This window comes from Hemitrygon akajei, chromosome 2 (genome assembly GCF_048418815.1).
Source record: "Hemitrygon akajei chromosome 2, sHemAka1.3, whole genome shotgun sequence".
Lineage (NCBI taxonomy): Eukaryota > Metazoa > Chordata > Chondrichthyes > Myliobatiformes > Dasyatidae > Hemitrygon > Hemitrygon akajei.
The window spans coordinates 43,181,716-43,202,129 of record NC_133125.1 but is presented as its reverse complement, the minus strand read 5'-3'; the positions used below and the strand labels follow the sequence as shown (position 1 = coordinate 43,202,129).

The 20,414-nt window shown below is 42.3% G+C and overlaps 1 protein-coding gene across 3 annotated transcripts in view; it reads left to right on the top strand.

Annotated features, from left to right (window-relative positions):
* Nucleotides 1-20,414, top strand: part of fancc (FA complementation group C) — a 180,359-nt gene that overhangs the window by 131,513 nt on the left and 28,432 nt on the right. For all 3 annotated transcript variants that reach the window (XM_073071347.1, XM_073071337.1, XM_073071329.1), the window contains exons 9-11: nt 2,279-2,334; nt 17,298-17,397; nt 18,444-18,513. In XM_073071347.1, coding sequence (XP_072927448.1) covers nt 2,279-2,334; nt 17,298-17,397; nt 18,444-18,513 — 226 coding nt within the window. The remainder of the gene's footprint in view (nt 1-2,278; nt 2,335-17,297; nt 17,398-18,443; nt 18,514-20,414) is intronic.

Here is a 20,414-nt window from a genome sequence, read left to right as displayed (position 1 = left end):
CAGTCACAATGCTCTCAATTATGCCCTTGTAGAAAGTTCTTAGGATTTGGAGGCCCATTACCAAACTTGCTCAACCGTCTGAGGTAAAAGAGGTGCTATTTTGTCTTTTTCACCACACAGCTGAGTGTTTACAGACCACAGGAGGTCCTCGGTGATGTGGATGCCGAGCAACTTGAAGCTGTTTACCCTCTTAACCCCAGATCCATTGATGTCAATAGGGGTTAGCCCGTCTCCATTCCTCCTGTAATCCACAACTAGCTCCTTTGTTTTTTCAACTGAAGGAACGGTTGTTTTCTTGAGACCACTGTGTCAAAGAGATGACTTCTTCCCTGTAGGCCGCCTTGTTATTATTTGAGTTAAATTTGAGAAATTTTAATGGAGGTGGGATATGAAGCAGGGAGAAAGTCCTACTTCTGGGAGGTCAGTTGCTTATTCTAGTGTTCTGTTGAGACTGCGAAATTTATGCCTGCCTTCCTGGTCTGACATTGTCAATAGCAAACCTGGCCATGGAAGGTAAGTGTGGTTTTCTATGTAGAAATGGTTTGTGATTACCAGCATTGATTCTGGGCTACAAGGTGTACTGCACATACCCTTCCAAATTAAACCTGCTGCAGCCTTTGCAATTGCAATGATCACTCTTACTTTTACCATTTTTGTCTCCCTCACACTTCTCTCACCCATCTCCCTTTATCTCTGCCGTCGAGCCATCTCCAACCTTGCTATTTTTGTCATTTCTTCCCCAGTAGAAAATTTGCCCAGTTCTGTGCTACAGCCCCATCTGCAACATTGCCTACTCCTATTTGGGGAACCAGGTCTTGTTGATTGGGCAGGTACTACAACAAAGGTTCACCAGATTGATCCTTTGATTAGGGTTGGCCTAGGAGCAGAGATTAAGCAAACTGGTTCGATAATCTCAAGTTTAGAAGAATGAGAGTTGATCTCATTGAAAAAGAAAATTCTAATGGGTTTGATAGGATAAGAGCAATAATGATTTTTCCCCCAGGGATAGAATATCCAGAATACACAAAATAAGTGCTGAAATGGAAAGATATTCTATTATTCAGAGGGCAGTGAATTTTTAGGATTCTTTACACAGGAAGGCTTTGGAGGCACCATTGCTGGGTGTGTTCAAGACAAGATTGATAGATTTTTGATTATTAAGGAAATAATGGGATTAAGAGCTGGTGTAATAAAGTGATGCTGAGGTATGGCAGAAGAGAGATTGCATGATCTGCTCTTATTTTTATGTTCACTGATGGGAATTAGAATTGTAGATAAACTATTATGTAGGCAATTTGCCTATAACCAGACTGCTCCAACAGTGGCACAGTAAATTAGTGGTGCAGATGGCATATAACTAGACAGTTTTGTACTACTTAATTACATTTTTATATATATTTCTTATTGTAATTTATAGTTTTTCTAAATTATTATGCAGTGCAATGTACTTACCGCTGCTGCAAAACAGCAAATTTCATGACATATGCCTGTGATATTAAAATCTGATTTTGATTCACGATGTTGGCAGAATACCAAGCTCTTATCTGAACAGTTACATCTGTACTGACAGGTGATCATTTCTTTAACAGTATTCTGAAAGGAATATCACTTCTGATAATGCAGCCCTTCCAAACTACTGCACTGAACCAATATTTTACTTTATGGCTTCAAGTCCTGGAGTGGAAACTAATGCCTTTATTTTAACCTGGCGATATAAATGCCACAATTGGAACTAAACCAGCAGAGTATGAAATATGGTTGAATGGAGAAAAAAAATTATAGATTCTGTTTTGTATATATTCATGTTAATGTAGTCAATATACATAAGAGAAGTTAAATTTACAAAAACTATGTATATTGGAAGGATAATAAGTACATATATTATAGTATCTTAAAGATAAAAACATGTTTAAATGTTTATTAAATAAATATGAATAATTTTCATTTATCTTTTTTATTGTTGCTTGCTTTAAGGGTTAACTGGTTAAAAAATAAGGATATCCAGAGTAGGTCTCAATTCAGACTTTTGGATATGCTTGCAGTGTTGCTAGAATTTATTAACTCAGAATATTAAACAGAATATTTATGGAACTCTACAGTGATATTCAGGATGTGCCTCGTGCAAAACCTGCATATTTTCAGCTTGTCAAATTCATTTCACCTTGGAATGTTTTAAATTGGAAACTTTAGTGAAAGCAACTGTTTTAGAAAAATTATTCCATTGTTCAATAAATTAGTACAAGATCAACGCTCCAATTAATGTTTTTTTTAATTGCAGCCAAAAGTATCAGCCTATCATCCTTCGGTGTTTAGGGTAATTGATAATTCTTTCAGGTAAGAATTATATGCTGATTTATTCATATAAGTACACATTGCATAAATCTAAGGGCTGTGTTTATTTCTATCTCTCCTTCTGTTATTAACATCTCTGCCAGAACTTATCCAAGACTGCAAAATTACTCATGCTGTACAAGTGTGCTGAACTATGTCTACAATGTCCTCAAATTTTTGTGGTTATTGGGGAAAGCAGTTGTCATATCTAGCTGTGAAGCATCTGAATAAGGTATTTTCCCTAATGCATTGATAAAAGTTGGTGAGGATACACAAGGGCATGCCAAATTTCTTTATCCTCCTAAGGAAGTAGAGGCTCTGTTGAGCTCTTTTGGTCTTGGCTTCTATCTGGTTGGATCAGGTTAGGCTGTTTTCTCATAGGAACTCATAGCTTTCAACTCTTTCAATCTCAGCACTGTTGATATACTGTAAGCAGGAACGTGTGCACCAATTCCCTCCCTCCCCTTCCTGAAGTCAATGACCAGTTCTTTTGTTTTGCTGACATTGAGGGATGTGAATCAGAATCAGGTTTATTATCACCAGCATGTGACGTGAAATTTGTTAAATTAGCAGCAACAGTTAAATGCAATACATAATCTAGCAGAGAGAAAAAAATAATAAATAAAATAAAATGTAATAATAAATAAGCAAGAAAATCAATTATGTATATTGAACAGATTTTAAAAATGTGCAAAAATAGAAAAACTGTACATTTAAAAAAAAGTGAGGTAGTGTCTAAAACTTCAATGTCCATTTAGGAACCAGATGGCAGATGGGAAGAAGCTGTTTCCCGAATTGCTGAGTGTGTGCCTTCAGGCTACTGTACCTCCTACCTGATGGTAACAATGAGAAAAGGACATGCCCTGGGTGCAGGAGGTCCTTAATAATGGGAGCTGACTAGATTTACAACCTTCTGCAGCTTCTTTTGGTTCTATGCAGTAGCCCCTCCATACCAGACAGTGATGCAGCCTCTCAGAATGCTCTCCACGGTAAAACTATAGAAGTTTTTAAGTGTATTTGTTGTCATGCCAAATCTCTTCAAACTCCTAATAAAGTATAGCCGTTGTCTTGCTTTCTTTATAACTACATCGATATGTTGTTATATCCTCAGAGATCTTGACACCAAGTCAATAGGCTCTATCTCTTTTTGGTACTCTGACTCATTGTTATTTGAAATAAGGCCCATTACAGTGGTGTCATTTGCAAACTTGTCCAAATAGTTGCAGTAGAATGGGGGGCTGAGGACACGGCCTTGTTGAGAATAATCATGGCAGAGTTGTTGCCAATCCTTTCTATCAGTCTATTGGTCAAGAAATGAAGGATCCAGTTGAAGCTGGAAGCATTGAGTCCTAAGTCTAAGAGATGAGTTTACCTGGGATTATAGTATTGAAGGTAGAGCTAGAGTCAATAAACAATAGTTTAATTTATTGTAGGTGTTTGAATTGTTCAGGTGCTCCAGAGATGAGTGTAGGATCAGGGAAATGGCATCTTTCATAGACCTGATTCAGTAATAGGTGAATTGCAGTGGGTCAAGTTTGTCTTGGAGGCTGGTATTGATGTGTGACATGACCAGCCTCTTAAAACATTACATGAAGGTGGATGTTAAAAATCACCAGGTGATAGTCATTAAGACACTCTACCTTATATTTCTTGGAACTGGGATAATAGTGGTCTTCTTAAAGTAGATGGGAACCTCAGACTGAAGTAGGGAGAGGTTACAAATGTCTGCAAATACCCAAACCAGCTGATCTGTGCAGGTTCTAAGGTCACTTAGCATAATTGCTTGCTTAAAGCTTAATTGTCTGCATAAACAAGTCTGAGGGCGATCAAGTGAGATAATTAAAATGTCATTGACATTTACAGTCTGTTCTTTTAAGCTTAAATGAATTTTCCATTTAGTGTTGGGGCATAGCTCATATTTTTGAAGTACTTCTCACTTGTGAGTGCTTGACAATGTGTAAAGAATTCTTGAAGCCAATGAATCTAGGAAACATGTATATTTTTGTTTACTGCCATTAAGTATTTGTTATCACAATTGCCTTTTATTTGTAAGGTTCATTGGCCATGAGTCCTTTCAGTAGCTAGAAACTGTGTCATCTTCTCCAAATGAACGGTCATGCACAATGGCAGGAAACCAAAGCGAGCTATTATGCTCATTCATTCATTCATTCATTGTGATTATCACCAATAAGAACTGGTAAAAATCAGATCTGCTGGGCAGTTTATGCTGTGTTTGCTGTTGCTTATATGAAATTGGGGTTATTGCATGAAAAAATAATGTTGTTCAGTGTAAAGTTCTCTCTGGAGTAACCTTATTATGACCATTGCTTTAAGCAAATTTCTTGTCAGTTTTACAGGTGTAATAAATGGCTGAAGCTTAAGATTATTTTAACATCATTTTATTATGTTGCAATAAGCGAAGGAAGTGAACCCAAGTGCAGGACACGGGCACGAAGATTGAGTTTGGATGCTTACACGGGAGTAAACACCAAACACAAACTGGAGGGATCTTGACATGGAGCTTTGACTCAGAGAGACGGAGTCTCATAGGTAAACCTTGAAACTGGAGCTAAACTTAGAACAAACGGTTCTAAGCGGTCGGGAAACGTTAGTTATCACACAGGAAAAAGACCAACGATCTGGCAACTAGGGGCTGTAATGCCGGGGTTCTTATACTGCAGGTCCTGATGGAAACCAGGTGTGCCGTCATCAAAGAAAATTAGAAGCAATTGGGAAATTAATGGTAGGAACCCTGGCACAATCAAAGGAAATTAGGAGCAAGATAGGGAATTAATGATCGGGACCATGGAGTATACCCACCCCCCCCCCAACCCCAACAGGAGCCTCCAGGTGATCCACCAGGCCTGTCCGGATTGTTACGATGGAAATCACGGATGAGGGAAATGTCCAGGATGAAGGAGCAGGGAATCCAGGAACATTCCTCCGGGCTGTATCCCTCCCAATCGACCAGGTATTGGAGGCCACTGCCTTGGTGGTGCACATCCAGTAATCGCCGGACGGTGTACACTGGGTGGTCGTCAATGATCCGGCCGGGTGGAGGGGGTTCGGCAGGAGGGCACAAAGTGCTGAAAGATACCAGTTTCAATTGGGAGACGTGGAATGTAGGATGGATGTGCAGAGATTTTGGCAGTTTGAGTCTGACTGCCGTGGGTTGATAATACTCTCAATCTCGAATGGTCCCAGGTAGCGAGGGGTGAGTTTCTTGGGTTCATTCTTGAGAGGGATGTCTTTAGAAGAAAGCCAAACCTTCTGCCCAGTTCAGTAATCCGGTGCAGGAATCTGTTGGCAATCGGCAATCCTCCGGTTGTGGTCAGCTGAATGGAGCAGGGCCACGCGCGTGTCTTTTCAGATCTTGCGGCACCGGCGGAGATGAGCTGAACAGAAGGCACAGCAATATCATCTTCACGAGCGGAGAACAGAGGGGGTTGGTAACAGAGGGGACATTCAAAGGGAGACATTCTGGTGGCAAGTTGTGGGCGTACTCTACCCAAGCGAGATAGGTGCTCCAAGCAGACGGGTTGTTGGCAGTTATGCTGCGCAGTTCTGCTTTCAAATCCTGGTTAGCTCGCTTTGCCCATTCGTCTGTGGATGAAAGCTGGACAACAGATTTACTGAGGCTCCAAGGGCTTGACAAAAGGATCTCCAGACTTGAGAGATGAATTGGGGGCCCCAGTCAGAAATAATGTCCGAGGGAATCCCGTGAAGGCCGAAGATGTGATGGACGAGAGGGTTGGCTGTTTCATGAGCTGTAGGGAATTTGGGAAGGGCTATGAAGTGCACAGCTTTGGAGAAGCGGTCCATCGTGGTGAGTACGGCAGTGTTTCCATGTGAAAATGGTAGTCCAGTCACAAAATCCAGCACAATGTGAGACCAAGGGCGGCTAGGGACAGGTAGGGGATGAAGGGATTCAGCAGCTGGTCGGTGGGAAGCTTTACCACGGGCACAAACAGAACAGGCAGAGACGAAGGAACGTATGTCAGCGTCCATGGAGGGCCACCAGAAATGGCTCTTCAGAAGGGACAGTCCGATCGATCCCAAGATGGCAGGTGAAACGAGACATGTGCCCCAACTGGAGAACCTGAGATCGAACGGAATCGGGCACAAAGAGGCAGTTGGAGGGTCCGTTACCTGGGTCAGGTTGAGTCCATTGAGCCTCTTTGACTATGGCCTCAATCTCCCAGGTGAGGGCAGCTACTACACAGGATGGTGGAAGGATGGTCTCAGGGTTGGGAAGGCCCTCCTCAGAAATGTATTGATGGGAGAGAGCATTGGGATTCCCGTTCTAGGACCCCGGATGATAGGTGAGTGTAAATCTGAACTGGCCAAAAAATAATGCCCAGTGTACTTGGTGGGAATTCAAGCATTTGGCGGTTTGGATGTATGCGAGGTTCTTGTGATCGGTCCAGATGATAAACGGATTTTCTGCTCCCTCCAGCCAGTGCCTCCACTCTTCCAAAGCAAGTTTGACCGCCAGTAGCTCCCGGTTCCCTAAGTTGTAATTTCGTTCGGCGGGGGCAGCCAGCGAGAAAAGAAGGCAGATGGATGAAGTTTTTGGTCAGAGCCAGAACGCTGGGAGAGGACCGCTCCCACCCCAGAGTTGGAGGCATCGAAATCCACAATGAATTGACAAGTGGGGTCTGGTTGAACCAGGATGGGAGAAGAGGTGAAACGCCTCTTCAGCTCCGAGAAGGCAGCGTCCACTTCGGGGTCCCAGTGAAAAGGGATCTTAGAAGAGGTGAGTTGAATAAGGGGCGCTGCCACCCAGCTGTAATCCCTGATAAAATAACGATAAAAGTTTGCGAACCCCAGGAATCGCTGGAGTTGCTTGAATGTCGTGGATGTTGGCCATTCCGCCACCGCCTGGATCTTTTCGGGATCTGCCCTCACTTGCCTGCTCTCAATGATATATCCTAAGAAACTGACAGAAGGAAAATGAAACTCATACTTCTTGGGTTTATGAATAGATTGTTCTCCCAAAGCCTCTGCAGAACCTGATGGACATGGTGGGTGTGTTCCTGAAGACTGCTGGAGAAGATTAAGATATCATCCAAATAAACAAGCACGAAGCAGTTAATAAAATCTCTAAGGACATTGTTTATCAGGGCTTGCAAAACGGCGGGGCATTGGTGAGGCCGAATAGCATGACCAGGTATTTGAAGTGACCAAGAGGGATGTTGAACGCCGTTTTCCACTCATCTCCTTCCCTTATCCTGACCAGATGATAGGCACTTCGTAGGTCCAACTTGGAGAAGATGGTGGCTCCGTGAAGTGGTTTGAAAACAGAGTTGAGAAGGGGTAGTGGATATTTGTTTTTTACGGTTATGCTATTTAGGCCTCAGTAATCAATGCAGGGGTGCAGTGAGCTGTCTTTCTTCCCCACAAAGAAGAAACCTGTGCGAACAGGGGAAGATGAGGGTCAGATAGTGCCCGCCGCAAGACAGTCATTTAAATAAGCCTCCATTGCTTCCCTTTCTGGCCGGGACAGGTTATATAGCCGACTGGTGGGTAGAGAGGCTCTGGGGAGAAGGTCAATATTACAATCGTAAGGGCGGTGTGGAGGCAGGGAAAGAGCCCATTGTTTGCTGAACGCCTCCCCAGATTGTGGTACTCCGCTGGAACCTTGGATAAGTTGGGGGTTTCAGCGGCCGACGAGGTCGCAGTGATTTTACACGGGAAAAGGTCGATTGAAGACAAGTGGAGTGACAGAACAGACTCCAGCTGGCTATCTTCCCAGTGGACCAATCAATGTGGGGATTATGGCGGACCAACCAGGGATACCCAAGAACTATAGGAGTTTGAGGAGAAGAAATTAGGTTAAATTGTACCTGCTCCCGATGGTTCCCGGAGAGAATTAGAGACAGGTGGTGTGCAGTGTGTGACCCGGGCCAGAAGTCTGCTGTCTAGTGCCCGGGCTTCCAGAGGGGTACTCAACGGCTCCCGAGGAACTCCAGCCCGGGAAGCTATGTCTTCATCCAGAATGTTTCCCTTGGTGCTGGAGTCCACTAGAGCTGACAGAGGCAGTTGGTTGTAACATAAAGTAGCCAGGATCTGCATCTGGGTTCGGGGGACGGAAGGGAATGTTGTCTGGCTCACCAGGGTACCCCTTTCTACTGGTGCCTCCCTTTTTGGCTGAAGGGGTCAGGTTGCTCTGTGGGAGAAAGACGTTTCCATCCCAGCTGCATTGGTTCCTCTCCCAGGGCAGTGAAAATGGCCGGGCTGGGAGCTATTCTAGGAGCAAGAGGAGAAGGGAGGCTTGTGTTGGTGGAAGACAGTGCCGTACAGTGGCCAAAGTGGAGGATTACCAGATTTTTCCCTATGGCGTTCTCGGAGACGATTGTCCAACTTGGTAGCTAGGGAGATTAAGGAACCCAGACTGTTGGTGTCATCTCTTGCCGCCAACTCATCTTTCATCCTGTCGCTGTGACCACCCCGAAATACCTCTTGGAATGCCTCATCATTCCATCCTGAGTGGGCCGCTAATGTCCGGAACTCCACGGAATATTCAGCAACACTGCGTGAGCCCTGACGGAGAGAGAGTAGACGCTTAGTGGCATCTTTACCACGGACGGGGTGGTCAAAGATCTTTCTCATTTCTGTGATAAAGGTGGGGAAAGAAGAGCAGATCTCCTGTTGATTATCCCAGACATCTGTAGCCCACACTAAGGCACTTCCCCGCAACAACCCCATGATATAAGCTATCTTCAACTTATCTGTGGAGTACGTGGATGACTGCTGGTCAAATACCAAGGAGCATTGCAGAAGGAAGGCCCGGCACTTCCACAAATCCCCAGTGTAGTGTTCTGGTTCAGGTATGTGTGGCTCTCTTGGCGGGGGTGTTGCTGACACGTAGGAGGTTGCCACTACAGGCTGTCCCTGTCTGGGCTGGTTGGACAGAGTTCTCGGAGTGGATGGGGTAAACTGAGTGGATACATGGTCCACCTGGTCACCGATCTTCATTTCATTAGCAGACAGGGAACGGAGGTTTTCCATGACATCCTGGAGAAGTCGATCATGCAGATCCAGTAGGGAGCCCTGGCTGGCGAGGGCTTGTTGCAGGGTATTCGTGTCCGCTGGGTTCATTGTGGTCAGATAGTTCTGTTGCAATGAGCGAAGGAAGCGAACCCAAGTGCAGGATACAGGCACGGAGTTTGAGTTTGGATGCTTACATGGGCGTAAATGCCAAACAGCAAACAGGAGGGATCTTGACATGGAGCCCTGATATGGATCCTTGACTCAGAGAGACGGAGTCTCATAGGTAAATCTTGAAACTGGAGCTAAACTTAGAACAAACGGTTCTAAGCGGTCGGGAAACGTTAGTTATCACACAGGAAAAAGACCAACGATCTGGCAACTAGGGTCTGTAATGCCGGGGTTCTTATACCGCAGGTCCTGATGGAAACCAGGTGTGCCGTCATCAAAGAAAATTAGAAGCAATTGGGAAATTAACGGTAGGAAACGGGGCACAATCAAAGGAAATTAGGAACAAGATAGGGAATTAACGATTGGGACCATGACATATTAAGTAAATAAAATGTCCGTTTTGTAAAGGGCCCATCCATAAATGTCAAATTGTGTTAAAATTTTCCTCTGCTACTAATGTCTTTCATTGAAAATCTTAATATTAACCACTAAGCTCCCTAATTGGCATTTTTGTTCAGATATGTGCCACCTCTGTTTTTTCTTTGCGTCACTTCCCTTAATAGATTTTGAATAACTTCCAGGATAAATGTTGAGACAGTATTGGTAAAGTGTTGAGAAAAGGTCCCTGTAAGGCCTCTTCAAATGTAGTTGGATGTCTTTAGCAGTGAATAATGATTCTGGAATGATTCCAGAGGAGTGGAATATTGCAAATGTGACTCCACTCTTTAGCAGAGGAAAGGAAATTGTAGGCCAGTTAGCCTGACTTCAGTGGTTGAGAAGATGTTGGAGTCCATTATTAAGGATGAGATTTTGTGGTACTTGGAGGCATATAAATAGGCCAGAGTCAACTTTGTCTCCTTAAGGGGGAATCTTGGAGATGCCAGAAATGGCCGGGAGAGAAACTAGTTAGGAACTATGAAGAATTTGAAGGTATCAACAATCATCTTGAATATAACAATGGAAATGAAGATTTTGAGGATACAGTCATTGAAAGCATTCTATCAAAACACCAAGGTGGGAAATATGAAGACAAAGAGAATGATTAAGTTGACACAACTGAATTTGAGCACACAAAATACTGAAGAACTCCTAGGACAGGCAGCATCTATGAAAAAGAGTAAACAGTCAACATTTCAGGCCAAACCCTTCGTCAAGACCGGAAAAAAAATACAAGGTGGTAGGTAATAGGTAAAACCAGGAGGGGGGAGGGGTAAAGTGAAGAGCTGGGGAGCTGATAGGTGAAAGGGATAAAGAGCTGGAGAAGAGGAATCTGGTAGGTGAGGATAGAAGACCGTGGAAGAAATGAAAGGGGGAAGAGCACCAGAGTGGAGGTGATAGGCAGGTAAAGATATGAGGTGAGAGGGAAATGGGAATGGTGAAAGTGAGGGGCAATTACCAGAAGTTTGAGAAATTGATGTTCATGCCATCAGGTTGAAGGCTACGCAGGCAGAATATAGGGTGCTGTTCCTCCAGTCTGAGTGTGGAATCATCACAGCAATAGAGGACAGCATGGACTGACATGTCGGAATGGGAAGTAGAATTGAAATGGCTGCTACTGGGAGATCCTGCTTTTTCTGGTGGACAGAGCATAAGTGCTTGGCAAAGTGGTCTCTCAATTTATGATGGGTCTCATCGATTTACAGGAGGCCATACTGGAAGCACTGGATACAGTAGATGACGCCAACAGACACATAAGTGAAGTGTCGCCTCACCTGGAAGGACTGTGTGGGGCCCTGAATGGTAGTGAGGAAGGAGGTGTAGGGGCAAGTGTGGCACTTGTTCTGCTTGCAAGGATAAGAACCAGGAGGGAGATCAGAGAGGAGGGATGAATGGACAAGGGAGTTGCATGAGGAGAAATTCCTGAGGAAAGCAGAAAGTGGGGGGGGGGGGGGGGTGGTGAAGATGTGCTTGGTGGTGGGATCCCATTGGAGATGGCAGAAGTTCCAGAGAATTCTGTGCTGGATGCAGGGCTGCTGAAGTGGTAGGTGAGGACAAGAGGAACCCTATCTATGGTGGTGAGGTGGGAGATTGGGGTGAGGGCAGACCTGCACGAAATGGAAGAGATGGAGGTGAGGGAAGCATTGATTGTGGAAGAAGGAAAGCCCCTTTCTTTGAAGAAGGAGGACATCACATTAGTTCTGGAATGAAAAGTCTCACCCTGAGGGCAGATGCGGTAAAGATGGAGGAGCTGAGAGAGGAGGATGGCAACAGGGTGGGTAGAGGTATAGCTCAGGTAGCTGTGAGAATCAGTGTGTTTGTAAAAGTTACCAGTAGATAAATTGTTTCCAAAGATAGGGACAGAGAGATCGAGAAAGGGGAGGAAGGTGTCGGAAATGGACCAGGTAAATTTGAGGGCAGGGTGGAAGTTGGAGGCAATGTTGATGAAGTTGACAAGCTCAGCATGGGTGCAGGAAGCAGCCCAATGCAGTTGTTGATGTAGCATAGGAAAAGTTGGGGAGTGATACCAGTGTAGGCTTCAAAATAGGCTGTTCCACATAGCCAGTGCCCATGGCTGCACTTTGGTTTGGAGGAAGTGGGAGGAGCCAAAGGAGAAATTATTGAGGGTGAGGCAATGAAGGTATTCCATTATCTCCCGTAGGTGTGTGTGTGCTTATTTTGTTCATTTGCAGTCAATCAAAGAAGTATGGCATTGTACACTGGATGAAATCCTCCGTCGATAACTATTAGGAACTAATACACAGTTCTATAATACTGTGGTAGTATTCTATAGTATTGTGGTAGTACTGGTAGTGGTTCTAATTTGTTCTGTACTTCATTTAAATGCATCATTTGTTACTCAGTTAAATGGTAGTTTGCCTTTTTTATACCTTTTTAACTATTTCCATGAAACTTCAGATTTTTGGGGCAATTGCTTAATTGGGTCAAATGTACTGGGCCTGATGTGTCCCAACTATCCAGAATCCACTGTATATATGCAGTAAAATAAAGACGAGAATGAAATATCGAACAGCTGGGAAATGATGCGGTAGAGGTAGCAATGGGGGCATTAAAATAGTGGAAGAAATGAATAAATATCTTGTGTCAGTCTTCACTGATCAGCAGTATGCCAGAAATTCGAGTGTCAGGGTCAGAAGTGAGTATAGTTGCCTTTACAAAGGAGAATGTGCTTGGGAAGCTGAAAGGTCTTAAGGCAGATGAGTCACCCTGATCAGATGGTGTACAGCTCAGGGTTCTGAAAGAAGTGGCTGAAGAGATTGTGGAGGCATTGGTAGTCATCTTTCAAAAATCACTAGATTCTGGAAATGTTCCAGAAGACTGGAAAATTGCAAATGTCGCTCCACTGTTTAAGAAGGGAGGAAGCAAAAGAAAGGAAATCATAGGCCATTTAGCCTGAATTCAACAGTTGGCAATATGTTGGAGTCCATTATTAAGGATGAGGGTTTGGGATACTTGGAGGCACATAATAAAGTAGTCCAAATTCAGCATATTTTCTTTACGAAGAAATCTTACCTGAAAAATCTGTTGGAATTCTTTGAGGAAGTGACAGCAGGATTGACAGAGGAGAGTCGATGGATGTTGTTTACTGGATTTTCAGAAGGACTTTGGCAAGGTGCTGTTTGTGAGACTGCTAAACAAGATAAATGCCTGCAGTATTACAGGAAAGATACTAGCATGGGCAGAAAATCGACTGACCAGCAGGAGGGAAAAAAAGGAAATACAGGGACCATTTTTAGTTGGCTACTGGTGACCAGTGGCATTGTGCAGGAATCAGTGTTGGGTCCACTACTTTTTAGGTTATATGTTAATGGTCTGGATTACAGAATTGATGGGAATCTGACCATGTTTGCAGATGATACAAAGATAGGTGGAGGGGTGGGCAGTATTGAAGAAGCGGAAAGTCTGCAGAAGGACTTGACAGATGAGGAGAATGGATAACAAAATGGCAGATAGATTATAGTGTAGGGAAATGTGTGGTAATGCACTTTTGTAGAGATAATAAAGGCATAGACTATCTTTGCAACAGGTAGTATATTTGGAAATTGGAGGTATAAAGTCATTTGCAGTCCTACCAAAGAATTTCCTAAAGGTTAACTTGCAGATTAAATCAGTAGTAAGAAAGGCTAATGCAAATTTAGCATTCGTTTTAAGAAGATTAGAAATAAAAGCAAGGATGTAATGCTGAAACTTTAAAAAGCATTGGTCCAACCATACTTGAAGTATTGTGAGCAGTTTTGGACTTCATAAGGAATCAGATTTACAGAGAGAAGGCAAGAGAATGTTGTTGAGAGGAAAGATAAATCATCCATGATTGAATGGTGGAATGGGCTTGATGGGCCAAATGGCCTAATTCTGCTCCTATGTCTTATGGTCATTTGCTGAAAATATTAGTTCCGTTTTGAATTGCATACTTCTTTATTAGTTAGCTTCAATTTATTTAATTTTTTTCTGTATAATAAAAATTGAATATCAATTTGAGAACAATTGTTTGCTGTTCCCCAAGTGTTAGAAGTGCATTAAGACAGTGTTAGCATTGTTACCTCTTTAAGATCAAGAGCAAGGTTGTTTAATGTCATTTCCAGTACACATGTGTAAAGGAGAAAAATAATTGCTAGTCTGGATCCAATGCAGCACAAAAAAACACAATAATGTAAAGAACACCATAATAAAAAACATAAGTACTGTATATACGCATAGATGGTTGTATGTCCATAATGTGATGCGAGGCACAGGAGTGTGTGCATATAAGGTGATTCTGAGAGGAATTATATAGTAGTGGTGGTGACACATACACACACAATGCTGGGGGAACTCAGCAGGCCAGGCAGCATACATGGAAAAGTGTACAGTCAACGTTTCAGGTTGAGACCCTTCAGCTGGGCTGGAGAAAAAAGTTGAGCAGTAGAATTAAAAAGTGGAGAAGGGGAGGGGAGGGAGAAATACAAGGGGAGGGGTGAAGTAAAGAGCTGGGATGTTGATTGATGAAAGAGATACAAGGCTGGAGAAGGGGGAATCTAATAGGTGAGGACAGAAAGCTATGGAAAAGGGGTAGAAACACCAGAGGGAGGCAACAGGCAGGCAGTGAGATAGGTGAGAGAGGGAAATGGAATGGGGAATGGTGAAGGGGGGGGGGGGGTTACTGGAAGTTCGAGAAATTGATGTTCATGCCATCAGGTTGGAGGCTACCCAAATGGAATATAAGGTGGTGTTCCTCCAACCTGAGTGTGGCCTCAACACAATAATAAAGGAGGCCATGGATAGACATAATGGAATTGAGTCTGGTGGTCCTGGCATGGATGCTACGTAGCCTCCTCCCTAATGGGAGTGGAACAAACAGTCCACAAGCAGGGTGGGTAGGATCCTTCCTGATGTTACTGGCCTTTTTCTGGCACCTTTCTGTATATATGTCCTTGATTTGATGGTGACTGTGATGGATTAGGAGCCTTCCTGATCATCACAGTGCAGTTTCCATGCCATGCAGTGATGCAGCATGTTAGGATGCTCCCTACTATGCAATTGTAGAAGGACGTGAGATTAGATGTGTATAGTCCACCTCTCTTCAGTCTCATCAGAAAGTAGCAGCATTGGTGACCTTTCCTGATTGTGTAGGATGTGTTCTGGGACCATGAGAGGTTGGGCAAGATGTGTATTTCATGAAGTTTGAAACTACTCACCGTTTCCACTGCTGTATCACCAAATGTCCATTAGCCATTCCTCATCGGGGAATCACAGGTGGAGAAGGTCGGCAACTTTAGATTCCTTGGTGGTATCATTCCAAAGAACCTGTCCTGGGCCCAGCACATAAGTGCAATTTTGAAGAAAACAGGGTAGTGCCACTACTTCCCTAGATGTTTGCAAAGATTCAACATGACATCTAAAGCTTTGTCAAACTTCTGTAGATGTGCGGTGGAGAGCATATTGACTGGTTGCATCACAGCCTGGTACAGAAACACCGATGCCCTTGAATGGAGAATCCTACAAGAAGTTGTGGATACGACCCAGTTCATCATGAGTAAAGCCTTCCCTACTATTGAGCGCAGCTCCACAGAACGTTGTTGCAGGAAAGCACATCCATCATCAAGGACCCCCACCACCCAGTTCATGCTCTCTTTTCACTGCTACCATCAGGAAGAAGGTACAGGAGCCTCAGGACTCAGGTCCAGGAACAGTTATTACCCTTCAACCATCAGCTCTTGAACCAGAGGGTTTAACTTCACTTGCCCCATCACTGAACTGTTCCTATAACCACTTTTCAGACTTTTCATCTCATGTTCTCAATATTTATTGCTTGCTTATTCATTTATTATGCTAATTTTTTTCTTTTTTTATTAGCACAGTTTGTTGTCCTTTGCACACTGGTTGGCTGTCCTGTTGGTGCAGTCTTTCATTGATTCTATAATGGCTATTGGATTTATTGAGTAAAGAGATGTGTGAGAGGTGCAAGTTCTCCTGAAGTTGATGACCATCGCCTTTGTCTTGTTGACATTGAGAATGAGGTTATTTGCTTAGCACCAGGCCCTCGAGCTCTTCACCTCCTCTCTGTAGGCTCTCACATTGTTGCTGGTGATGATCCCCACCACTGTCATGAATTTGGCATACCTGACAATGTGATTACTTGGAGAGTAATATGTGAACAGATTGTACAGCAATGGGCTCAGCATGCAGCTCTGAAGGACACCCGATCTGATGGGGAGCAAGGAGAAGCTGCGCATCCTGACTATCTGACGTCCAACGCCCGATTGACAGTGGTGTACTTAGACCGAGGGGTAGGAGTTTGTTCAGCATGATCTGTGGGACAATAGTGTTGAAAACCGAACCGAAATCCAGAAACAGCGTTCTGACATAAGTGTGCTTGCTTTCTAGGTGTGTCAGGGCTGGGTGCATGACAGATGCTATGGCATCTGTTGTAGAGCAGTGCTGCCAGTAAGCAGATTGATGAGTATTCAGTTTGGCAAGAACGGAGTTTCTGATATGTGCCCTTATTAACTGTTCAAAGCATTTCATGATGATTGGCATTAGTGCCACCGGGTGGCAGTCATTTAACTCTGAAGGGGTAGAGCTCCTCAGTACAGGGAGGATGGTGGCTGATTTGAAGCACATGAGTTCAGTAACCTGGAGGAGTGAAGTGTCGAAGATGCCCGTGAAGATATTAGGGAGCTGGTGTGCACACTCCCCGAGTACTCGTCCTGGGATGCTGTCTGGCCTATCCGCCTTGCTTTCATGATCTTTAAGAGTCCACCATTTTTCATATTGTGTATTTTCATACTTATATCAATAGAATTATAGCCAAATTATCAAGATAAAAATAGATGTCAGTATAACTGTAAGCTCTAGATTACGCTTAGCCAGCACGTACTAGGAACAGCATGGTTTAATAAGAATACTAGTCTCCATTTGCACAGCTGTTTGCCATTTACACAGAAGAATTATTTATCATGGAAAGTAATTTACAATTAGTTAAATTGATCAGATAAATGTATACGATACACTGACTTTGCCAAGTGCATATTGATTTAGATTTGAAATGTACCAGTATAAACTGTTCTCAATGCTATTTTAAAACTGATACCAACCACATGAACTGTCTGTAACCTATCTTTTACGTTGGGTCTAAAAGGCAGACATTGGGAAAATTCCTTGTCTGTTCATGCAAGCACTTGAATTTAGAGGACAGGCAGCTGTATTATTTACAATCACATATTATTATTTCTGCATTTCTATGAATTACGACCCATTAGCTCTGGATATAAACAGGTTTATTGTCTTGCATGAATACACTGTTAAAATCTGGATGACAGGCATTAGTGTGTGTTAATTGTATGATTTTTGTCTCTTTAAATCATAAGGGCCATTCTACTGGAGACCGACGGATATCCAAAAATTATAACCATTATACAAGCATTTACTCGATGCTTTATTCAGGTTCTGCCGCAGGTGCAGACTCAGGTTAGTTGTTGTTCAGTGACTAAATGAAAAGGCCTATTTACCATTGAAAACATTTCATTGAGTTATTGACAGGCCTCGTAAATTTAAAATCATGGTCTCTGTTACAGGAGTCATTATTTATATGTAAGCCAACATATTGAGTTACAACAGGTTATTTAACTAAAGGGGCATTGTAGTCAAGTCTAAGTATCACATGGTTCCAGTGAAGGCCGCTGGAATGAAAAAAGATATACTTCTTTCAGTTATTTCTTTTTGGCTTCAAATATGCCAATAGTTACATTTTTATTGTGGCTTAAAATCAGCTAGGAGTTGATGCAAATTGTGTCTGGCGTCTTTCTGGTCCAGTATGATTTAATGTAAGGCCATTAACTTTGATATTTTAATTAAGAAAATGGTGACTTCTAAGAAAATTATTTTTATTGCCCATCCATTTTAGTTATAAATAGTAGTTGTGAGCTGCTGCCCTAATTTACTGTATTCTGACAGTAAAGTTAAGTACTTTTGTGCAACTGCTAGGTCACTTTTTAGAAATGTTTATAATCAACTGCATTGGTTGGTACTTGGGTATGATATTGATTCACTTTCCTCTCTGATGAACATTAACAAATAGTTGGACTTTGACATTATTCCAGCAACATTATTTTTCATTGATTCTATTTATTGATCAAGTTAGCTATTATATTCTCAATTCTGGCTGATGGTCTTTTAGGTCTGATTTTTTATTGTTATCAGTTAATAAGATTTTTTAAAAAATATATACCGATGTATTCATGTGTTAAATCTAAAAATGATTTTTGCAGTGTAAAGTTCCTGCAGTTTGCATCTCTTTGAACGTAAATTGTAGAGTCAGAAAAAAAAACCTTAACAATCAGGTTACTTGTATGCTAGGCCATTTGTTTTGTTATTTCCTGATCAAAATTTTAAATATCTAATGAGAAATGATTATTGTGCATTTATCATCTTTAAGTCATTTAGACTCACTCAGTAAACATGCAGTTCTTTTCAATGTGTTTTTCTCATTTTCTTCCCACATCTACATCCTTAAGATGCCACTGAAACTCTACTTTCCACATAATCAGCAATCCCTTGTGGTAGCACTACTGACAGATCCATCAGGTAACTTTTATTTGCAACTTAAAAACAAATAGCTCTTTTTGTTTTGAAATCATACCAATATTATTTCATTTTATATTGTTTTGATAAACTAAAAATATTTGATCAATTCTAGCATCCTTTTGGAAAGGATAAATTCAATAGACAATTAATCAGTGGGTAATTATTGTTATGACCCAGAAAACTTCCTTTTTCCAGATCACGTATGTTACAGCATCCTTTTTCTATAATTTCTGATTAAAATTTTATTACAGTAGACATACGTTAATCTTGTTTTACCTGATCAACATATGGTGGGTGAACTGTAAAATACAACCTCACAAGAAACAATTGACTTGAAGATTGAACCTGATGGGGAAGGTATTTTTTTTATCTTCAGCTCCTGATAGTAGTTTACAAAAGGCAGGTGCCAGCCCATTATAGAACTCACTCAATTTTCATTCCATTGCTTTCAATTTACTTGCAAGGTCACCACAGATATAATAAAGACAAAATATGTATTACGTTCATTCCTCTTCCTATAACTCGCCCTCCTTTGAATTTATTTATTCTGGGTTTTTTTTTTGGTTAAGCTACACATTATAATCAGAGTTGGAACATTTCTCCCATTAGATGTAAAAGTTATTCTATTCAATGCATGACAGGTCATGTGATCTTTATGAGGTGTCCTCATCAGATCTGGGAAAGAGAAAACAAACCTGTTTGATCTACAGAGGAGTAGGTGAGGAGATATATAAGAAGGAATATGGAATGTCTGACAAGGTGAGGCCAGGCTTGCCCAAATGATTCCAATGTAGACAGAATTCTATGCTATTATTCTAACAGAGAGAGAGAGAGAGGGAAAAAAAGAGAGATGTTGAGGCTTTGAAATGCAGCGCAGGGCTGTGGCTGAAATAAAAAGGGAAATATTGGAATTGCCTGGCGTATCAGATAGTGTCTAAGGAGAGAGAAAAACTGAGTTAATATGACCAATGAATAGCTTTATGATACTTCTAACCTGTTCTCAGGGAATTAGAAAAAAATGATTTGCCTGAAACTGTTGAATTCAGTACAGATTTCAGAAGGGTGCAATGAATACAAATGAAGATGAGGGACTATCAGTCAAGCTTACATTGGGCTATGTTGGACAATGCAGGGAAATTGATGTTCAAAAAGGGAACTAATGTCTTCCCTTCTCATAACATGTTCCAATGCATCTGTAGGAGATACATCATTTGCTCTTATATCCTATCCTTTCCTGCCATCAGGGATGCAAATAAGTGAAGCAGTGATTCATTTGAACTTCTTTCAGTCATTACACACAAAACTTCTCTGCTCAAGGTGGCACCTGCGTATAATGTTCCTTCGGTTGACATCTTCTGGATAGATCACAAAACTTTATATTTCACTTCTTTTATGTCTTTTACATTTGATTTTCATCTTGGATGTGATTCTGGAACTGTTGGAGGCCATGATTTGCTCTTTGGAGATTGTTTGGCTGTTCTAGCACTTTGCAGTCTCCCAGAGGATACCAGGAGGCCGAGGCAGTGTGCAGGAACCTTACAGTGTGCAGGCTGCAAGCCGATGCTCGACACCATTTTGCCAATTAAATCTTCCTTTGTTCGACGAAGGAAATTGAAATATCAAGGTGAATGCAGAAGCTTGGAGGTCGTTTGGGTGCTTCAGCACCCTGCAGTCTCTGAGAGGATTCTGGGAGTCAAAGACAGCATGCAGGAACCTTGTGGTAAGAAGCCTGCAGGACGGGGTGCCAGCCATTGTCCGACTCCATTTCGCTAATTAAAGTGATGAGGGAGATTAAAGCATCAAGGTGAGAGCCAAGGGTGATCATTCTGCTACAAAGAGGGAAAGGTCTGCCACTGGGCACGGAGAGTGCTCCCCAGATTTTCTGCGTTTTGGATGTGGAC